Source organism: Beauveria bassiana, assembly GCF_000280675.1.
Source record: "Beauveria bassiana ARSEF 2860 unplaced genomic scaffold BBA_S00005, whole genome shotgun sequence".
NCBI classification, from domain to species: Eukaryota; Fungi; Ascomycota; class Sordariomycetes; order Hypocreales; family Cordycipitaceae; genus Beauveria; species Beauveria bassiana.
This window is the reverse complement of record NW_007930840.1, coordinates 980,369-989,033: the sequence shown is the minus strand read 5'-3', so window position 1 is coordinate 989,033 and position 8,665 is coordinate 980,369. Positions and strand designations below refer to the sequence as shown.

At 54.5% G+C, this 8,665-nt stretch overlaps 3 protein-coding genes across 3 annotated transcripts in view; 2 read left to right on the top strand and 1 right to left on the bottom strand.

The window, feature by feature from the left end:
- Positions 1-1,094: 1,094 nt before the first annotated feature.
- BBA_02594 (FAD dependent oxidoreductase) lies at positions 1,095-2,510 on the bottom strand (the record flags this gene model as incomplete). Its single annotated transcript, XM_008597691.1, has 3 exons — positions 1,095-1,447; positions 1,517-2,428; positions 2,480-2,510. The coding sequence occupies 3 exons, from the start codon at positions 2,508-2,510 to the stop codon at positions 1,095-1,097; spliced, it is 1,296 nt and encodes a 431-aa protein (XP_008595913.1).
- Positions 2,511-3,561: 1,051 nt separating this feature from the next.
- BBA_02593 (glutathione peroxidase) lies at positions 3,562-4,235 on the top strand (the record flags this gene model as incomplete). Its single annotated transcript, XM_008597690.1, has 2 exons — positions 3,562-3,604; positions 3,766-4,235. 2 exons carry the CDS (start codon positions 3,562-3,564, stop codon positions 4,233-4,235), a joined length of 513 nt encoding a protein of 170 aa, XP_008595912.1.
- A 2,906-nt stretch (positions 4,236-7,141) lies between these two features.
- The window catches only part of BBA_02592 (eukaryotic aspartyl protease), a gene marked incomplete at both ends in the record, with an annotated part of 2,815 nt that continues 1,291 nt past the window's right edge, over positions 7,142-8,665 (top strand). Inside the window, 2 exons of the mRNA XM_008597689.1 lie at positions 7,142-7,574; positions 7,648-8,662. Coding sequence (XP_008595911.1) covers positions 7,142-7,574; positions 7,648-8,662 — 1,448 coding nt within the window. The remainder of the gene's footprint in view (positions 7,575-7,647; positions 8,663-8,665) is intronic.

The following is an 8,665-nucleotide window of genomic DNA, read 5'->3' as shown; positions in this document are numbered from 1 at the left end:
TTTTTTTTATTTTTTTTTTTTTTTTCGGTTCCGGGCCGGGTGGGAGATGCCCATCTTGTATAGTGAGACAACACGGCAGTTCTGAACAAGGGTGAGTGGGCTGAGGTTTCGGGGACCGGGCTGTGGGGGCCAGGGAGGAAACGGTACAGTGTCTGGAAAAAAAAAAAAAACAACGAATAATGTAGCAAAACTTTTCAAATCGATCATCTCGGACTGACTGAAGGTTTGTTGGCTGTCGGGCCAGCTCACGATTGAGTACGCTTCGTGGTGCATTCGTCGCGCAATGCGCCATGCGCTGACGCAATGAGATGAAGCTCTCGGCAGGGTATTCAGATCGCGAATGGAAACGAAGAACCCCTTTCCCCAAGAAGGTGACTCGAACGTATGAATTAGGTAAATCGAGATCATTCATCTTGCAAACTTGACGTGACTTTTTGTGTTTGTTGTGCGCATTCATCAAGGGCGTTTCGGCGACTTAATAACTTGGCTCAGCCGCAGAAAAAAGCACGCCACGGCACTCTGCCGTGAGTGCATGCGAAACGGTCTTGTTTCACCAAATGCAGTCTCGTTTTCGGAGGGAAAAAAAAACAAGGTTCAGCAGTATCGCTCTTGACGCAGAAAGTACATACACAAGCGTTCAATTTTCGCCCGTTGGGCTCGCCGGGCTTCATCACATATCACGCGGCCGTGGCATCACAGAAGCTAGCAACGGCTTTTCAATGTCATTAGACGACATTCAAGGCTGATTCTTTACATCTCAGGTTGACAGACGACTAGCTGTGTCCGTGTACTACATTCGGAGGACACAACAGATGACAGCTCCTTGAACTGGACGAGTAGACGAGTTGGGCATCATTATAATTCGTCATGGCGTCGATTTTGACAACGTTTCCATATTCCGTCGAGCTTTCTATAAGGTACGTACATTCTCAGCATTAAAGTGTTTGCTGTGATGAGGTGCCAGGATGTATTTCCCGTAGACACCGCATCTGCTTCCGTAGTCAGCGACCGCGAAATTGGGCAGCTCCGCGCCGCGCGCATTCGGATTTTTGCTGCCCTCGCCTCGATCGAGTTGTGTGTGTATTGCTCCTTTTTTATACCTTGAACTTTCTGGGATCCAGGTTATCAATATTCGAGCTCGTCGCCTCGCCGTCAAACAGCATCTCCGCCATTAATTTGCCCGTCGCCGGCGCATTCTGCACCCCCCAGCACGTGTGGCCCGAGGCCACGTACAGCCCCGACACTACCGTTCTGCCCACCAGCGGGCCGCTCTCTTGCCCGAAGCGCATGTGCCGCGGGAGGTAGCACGCTTGCTTCGCCTTGACGGGCGCGGCGCCCAGAATGCGGCTAAATGTCGCAATGTAGGCCGTGATGTCGTCGCAAAGGCCCTCGTCGTGGCGCACGTCGTCGACCACGTCGGGCAGCGGGACGAGGGTATCGGGCTCGCCTGCAAGGAAGCCACGGTTAGCTCTGGTCAAGTTGGTTTGGTGGGAGAGGAAGGGGAATGTGCGCGTACCGCAAGCGTAAGCTTCTTTAAAGGGCCGCGCGTAGATCTCGGGGTCGACGTGGCCCTTGTGCATCCTCTTTTCTCCCTTGGCGGCGCGGTGTTCGGGCACAAAGCTTCGCGGTAGCTCAACATCGGTGAAGACGGCAAATGCGCTAAGGTCGGCCTCGTACACGACGCTGTGCGCGCGCAGGCCGTCCACTTTGGATCGCGGTAGCAGCTTGCCCGTCCACGGTCCGGCAGCCACGATGAGGTCTGTTACGTCATCCAGTGACACCGTCGCTCCCGTCTCGCGGTCCTTGTACTCGACGCCCTCAACTTTACCGTTTTTTACCTTGATATCAGTCACCTGCGCCTTTGTCCTCGTCTTGACGCCCGCTGCTTCGGCCAGGCCTGCCATGGACATGGTAAAGTGGTAAGGGTGCACCTGTGCCGTGTCTGCCGCTCCCCCGCGCGCCATCTCTGTCCAGTCCAGAACCACGTCGTTGTCTACCCAGTCCAGATCCTTTGGCAGCGGCGCTTCCTTGAGCAGCTCCTGCGCGGTTGCATCCTGCTTGGGCAGCTTCTCCCACACTTTGCCCTCCTCGCCACCCTGCGCGCCCGGGGCGGCCTCGCGCCGCCTCGCGCGCATCGCGGCAATCTTGCTCTCTGGCACAGAGGCTTCGACGGTGCCGCACTTGACCTTGCGGTAGCCCCATCGCGCGGCGCCGTCGTGCTCGGCGGCGAGCTCGGCGTGGAGCCGGTACGACAGCGGGACAAGGCACGACGGGTACGCCCAGAGCGCGAGCAGGCCGCCCGCCTTGCCGGAGGCGCCGGTAGCGATGGCGGAGCCGGCTTCGAAAATGGTGATGCGGTGCACGGCCGGATTGAACTTGGGGTGGCGCGTGAGGAAGTAGGCAATGGTGTTGCCGATTATGCCGCCGCCTGCGCAAACGGGGTCAGCGAGGGCCCTGGGTGCGGGCGGTCGTTACGGACCTATTATGAAAATGTTGCGCTGTCCATCCATCTTTTCCTCGTCTCTGATTGAGTTGGCGTGAAATCGGAGGCTCTCTAGCTCTAAGGCGTGTTACAAGTAGAGGGCTTGTTGGTTAGACGTTGCCACCAGAGAGATCGATCGGTGCCAAGTCATGACGCAGGCGGGGTTCAGAGACCCGCCAAAGGTAACCGTGAGGTGCTTTTGAACATTGAAGGGAATGAGGCCAGGTAAATTTGGAGTTGGCTCAGATCGGACCATTTCAGTGATTGATACATAATATAATCTAGGCTCTTTTGATTCCTAAATCTTGTGAAATAAAATCGGCGGAGCATATGCAGCTACATCCGGCAACCGAGCTGTCGCTGCTTCGAATACGAAGAAGGATGACAAACTTTGTAATATGCTACCCTGTGTCACATCTCCAAGGCTAGATGTTCTCGAGAGCCTCCAATCTCTGTGCATCATACGTAAAGGTGCATTGTTGACAATTGGAATTTGACGCGGCCCGGGACAACACAGAGCCGACCGTGGCATGACGAAACAGCCAATGGCCCAGAAAAAAAGCTGTCAGGCTTCTTCTCAGCATCCCCATTCGCCATATGTCATCAACCGACTCAAGCTATCTGCGGGCAAGCTGCCGTGATCCACCGAGGCCGAGGCTTGTCTAGAACCGCGATTTGAAATACGGCCTTTCGGACGACTTGGTCCGAGAGCTTTTGCACAGGGCGGCCATTCTGGCAGAAAGCGACCGAGTAGAGCCGGGCATCGCTGAAAGTACAAGCAAAGCTCCGAAATCGGGCCAAAAATCTAAATTTTAAACAAAGGAGGAAGAGAAAGAGGGAAGAAAGAAACAGCCGGTCATTCACAGCAATCTAATTCAGATATGCGCGCTGCTGCAGCTTTTCGGATAGGCGGGAGCCTCCGGGCACCATCGTCGTCATGGCGGGGTGGGGTGACCATGGCCGCCGTGCCGCCTCTTTTTAAATTCCGTCGCCACCTCCTGCCACTTGCTTCAGCACATCTGCATCAAAATACGGCATCGCGTACCTTCACCAAAGAATACAGCAGCTTTGCGAACAACATGTCTTCTGCCACCACCTTTTACGACTTTAAGCCGCTCGACAGTAAGCTCCCCTCACCCTGCGGAAAGCTATCTCGCAGGGTTCCCCCCCCCCCCCCCCAGGCTCCTGCACGGTCCAGCAACGCAGCATTCTGCGCTGCGCCAAGTAACGCCTTTATTGTCACATTTACTGCCATCATTCATCACTAACCTTTGGCCATGCAGAGCGCGGGCAGGAGGTGCCTCTCTCCGACTACCGCGGCAAGGTCGTCCTCGTCGTCAACACGGCCTCCAAGTGCGGCTTCACTGGCCAGTACGCCGGCCTCGAGAAAATCTATAAATCCATCACCGAAAAGCACCCCGACGACTTTGTCGTGCTCGGCTTCCCTTGCAACCAGTTTGGCTCCCAGGAGCCCGGCAGCAACGACGAGATTCAGAGCTTCTGCCAGGTCAACTACGGGGTTACCTTTCCCATCATGCAAAAGGTGGAAGTCAATGGCGACAAGGCCGCGCCACTGTACGAGTGGCTGAAGAGCGAGCGGCCGGGCCTCCTGGGCCTCAAGCGTATCAAGTGGAACTTTGAAAAGTTTCTCGTGGGCCGCGACGGCCGCGTTGTCAACCGCTGGGCGAGCACCACCACCCCCGAGTCGCTCGAGAAGGAGATTGTCGCTGAGATCAACAAAAAGGCCGCCTGACTCCCTGGGGAGGGGGAGGGTAAGTCAAAGGCCAAGATGTGAGTGGCGATCCGGTCTGGGCTGCGTAGGAGAGACGGACGGAATACAAGTTGGCCTACAGAGAGGGCCGCTCTTGTGACGTATTGCAATGTTTCATTATACCAACACCGCATGTTACTGCAGTGAGCTAGTGCCCGTTATTGTTATACCAGTATGTTCGCGATTGACTCATGCGGTCCTCCCATAACTTTGGCTTAAGCCGCAGTGACAATGCAATTTGGAGAAGGTAGTCTCAACACCCACAAGATGCCGACCAGCATTTTACCTACCCTTGATGCTACATTATCAGTGCCTTTGTTGGCGTGTATCGGATGAGGACAAAGTAGCTCGCAATCTCGCATGCAGCCTTGTACATTGCGCAATTTACCTTTGACCGGCGTTGCTAGTTAACTTCGGGATGCATATTTATGCTGCCATTGCAGATGGCGGTCATGCCAACCGAGATTGGTGGTGTGGTTGAGATTGCGTTCATTCTTGGCGAGCTTGCTAGCTTGTAATCCGTACGGATAGTGTATTAAAAGAACGAAAGAATCAAATAGACAGACCGATTGACCAAGCCGGATTCGACCAAAGCCAAGAAATCTGCCATTGTCCTCTCCAACAGGCCATTTGCCTGGCCTGGTATGCTCCCATAGTAATCGGCGGCGTACCAGTGATATCCAGACTATCCCGGTATAAAGGGAGCAAAAGATGTGGGTCAGCTGGATGACCAGAACGGCATCTCCAACAAAGCAAGGCTCGTTGATGCATGTGGGTGAGATATTTTCCGAGCCCAGCATAATTTAAACGATGATTATGAATTAATTGTCCTGAAATGTGCATCATTAATGTACGCAGGTAGACGCACATTCAGCGAAAAGCACGGGCCACTGTGCCTGCCGGCATAAATTCAGGGCCCGCAAACACAGAGAATATGCGTTTGTCCAGAGCCTCCATCGTTCCAGAGTAAAACCGCGTCTCGGGGTATCGCCTTTCATCTGAGACCCGCGATGCGAACGCAACGGATAAAATTTGCTGGTATGGTCTTGAAATGCTCTCCCTTCAATAGACCAGACTTTTAGAGTGCGAGCGAGCGCGCCCTCCCCCGGGCATATCCAGCCCACGCCATGTTTATGCCAATCGGTCAAGTGCGGACAACATCTACAAACACGCTGGACTAATTTGTGGCATCGTTGTTAATGACTATGTATTAATTGTCCGAAATGCATACGACTTGCCCCAGAGAAAACAGAGAGCGACAAGGGGGAAAACGCTGAAAAAACAAGGCTTGTGTGGCCCCACCGACGATCTAGGCAGGGGGAAACAAAAGCATTGGTGGGTTGGTGGGCAATGGGTCAGCTTCGTGTCTTTCATCAACCAAAAAAATATTGGCCTCACTCACACTCCACCAATCGACGACCTTGGCGGACCACTCCTCTGTCAAAGGCTCAAAGCCAAGGCGATCCGCCACACACACGCAAGCACGTTCCTCCTTTCCCTAGACTAGGTTTTGGGAAGGCACTATTCTTGGAAACGGCCACCACGGCTGACGTCGTTGAGGCTGCGCACGCTCACAGCAACCCTATTTCTTGACGGCTGACCGACTTGTTGTTGCAGGTGTCTAATCAAACCAACGGACGTGCCGTCCCTACCAAAAGGTTACCTGCATTCTTCTAGACAGCTGTCGGTACGAAATTGGAGAACATCGCTGGGATGGGCGCAGCCCTTTTCCATTTCCATCGCCAGCACACATGGGCACGGCCCCCCGCACTTCATCCGCTCGCCGCCCCTTGCCTCATTTCGCATGTCACCAAGAAGCTGCACCCACGGGCCAGATTCGTCTCGGAAGACGACAGTTTGAGAGCTGAGTTCACTACGGCGCCACGCAGCTTGGCAGTGGACAACTCCTAGGTCAACAGCCACCCAGTCGAATAGGTCGTAGAGACAATACGAAGTATTACGCAAAATCAGTTCTCAACTATGTTCCTGGCAAGCCTCCGCAAGACTATCCACCTGGCTTCAATTCTGCTCCGCGCCACCCCACAATCTGCAACTTCGGGCCCGCAGCTTTTTTCTCTTTCTCGTCCTGTCGGGTTTGTTCAGGCATGTCAGGCTTCGGACAACTTGCCAATCGGGCAATCAGGTTGTCAGGGTCTGAATAGCTCCCGTCAGGGAGAGACACACCTCCGCCAGCACTGCCAGGGCCAACCTCATGACCGGTTTGTCTGTGTCTAACACTGATGACTGGGAAGCGCCCTCGCGTCCGCATGGCTCATAGACAAAGACATGTTTTAAACTTCGCCCCCGCGCGCGCCGCGCCCGGCCTAGGCCACCGCTCGCCACTTCAAGCCATTCCACAGTGTGAGAGTTCTGCATAAACCCGCCCGGCGTGCCGGCGTCGACATCTTCCATGGCTAAAGCACGTGGATACCCTTAATGATACTCTTAATTTCCACTGTGCGCTACTAAGCCCCGGCCCATGCGCGCAACTCACAACGAACCACGATCAACTGGGTAAAAGTCGCGGAACTTGGGCCTCCCTTGGCCCACTTGGCTTGCCAAAGGCCCAAGGGCGAGCGAGACTTCATACGTTCTGCTGTAAGCCATGCAGCCAAGAATCCGCCAGCATGGCGTTTCTGCGTCACTGGATGCCTTGTCTTTCTGCGCGGCCCGTTATATACACTCTTTGTCCAGTTTCTGCACGGTCCCGATCTAGATCCTCCCTCTCTTTCTCTTGCTAACCCTTTCTTTGTCTTTTCTTATATACAACCAACTATCGACAGTCTTTAGTATTCGTTCCGTTCAATAACTGTCGTTTTCCCCTTCGTCGGTCACTCTTTACGCCGGCATAGGTTGGGGTTTCTCTTTCCCAAGAGGAAGGATTCAACATGCGTTCTACTCTTCTCTCGGCTGCGGTCTTGCCGCTAGCCGCTTATGCTCTCGAGTCCGTCGACGAAAACAACTTTTTCGAGGGCCCTGGCGTGGTGCGATTCCCTCTTGCCGGTAACAAGGAGGCTCTCGATAAGCACTTGCGCCGCCAGTTCGAGGCTGGTCTCGCAAACCGCCAGACTGGTTTCTTCTACACCATTGATCTCGAAATTGGCACGCCGCCTCAGACCGTCGCCGTCAACTTCGACACTGGCTCCTCCGAGCTTTGGGTGAACCCCAACTGCGCCAAATCCTCGGATGAGGCTTACTGCAAGACCTTTGGTGCTTTCGGCAAGTCTGCTTCATTCACCAGCCTCAATCAGAACGCCACCCTCAAGTACGGCCGTGGTCATGCCGATATTGAGTACGGCTACGACTATGTCACTGTCGGCAGTAAGTATCAATGATGAAGCATTGCTTCCGTAAAATGTCGGCTTTTGATGCCTGAACTGACACAAATCCCCAGCCTCCAAGATTAACCAGCAGATCTTCGGTGTTGCTCACGATTCCGAGTTTGCCACTACCGGTCTCATGGGTGTTGGCCCCAACCTGCGTGGCTGGAACAGCCCGTACCCTTACATCCTCGATAACCTGTTCACCCAAAAGTTTATCAACAGCAGGGCCTTTTCTCTGGATCTTCGTCAGGTCTCTAGCGCGCGTGGTGCCGTCGTATTTGGTGGTATCGACACCAAGAAGTTCAAGGGCCCCCTCATCAAGAGGAACATTATCCCGGCCGGCTCGGCCCCCGATGGCAAGACTCGCTACTGGGCTACTTGCGACAGCATCACTATCAATCAGGCAGATGGCTCCAAGATTAATGCTCAGACCCAACCCCAGGTCTACCTCTTTGATTCTGGCTATACAATAAGCTCTCTGCCAACCACCATCTTCAACGAGCTTCTCAAGGCCTTTCCCTCGGCCAAAAAGGAGACCAACGGCCAGTATCTTGTCGATTGCGGCGTCGTAAAAACCACGGGCACCCTTGACTTCAAGTTTGACAATGCCACCATTCGTGTCCCCTACAGCGACTTCATCTGGCAGCAGCCCAGCTTTAACTCTTGCGTCCTTGGCGCCGTCCCCGATGACAAGATGCCCGTCCTCGGCGACACTTTTCTGCGGGCCGCTTATGTTGTTTACGACTGGGATAACCGCGCCCTTCACTTTGCTGCCGCGGACGACTGCGGTTCCAACCTGGTAGCTATTGGCTCAGGTTCTGGTGCTGTGACCGTCACAGAGGGTGACTGCGCCAAGACTGAACCTACCACGTCGTCCACCTCTACTATCGCTACCACGACCACGACCTCGTCTTCCACTACGACAACGACGTCCACCACCGAGTCATCCACCACATGGTCTACTACGTCGTCGACCACTGATCCGTCTACAACCTCGTCTACCACGTCATCCACCACCGAGTCGTCCACCACGTCGTCTACCACTGATCCTTCCACAACCTCGTCCACCACGTCGTCCACCACCGAGTC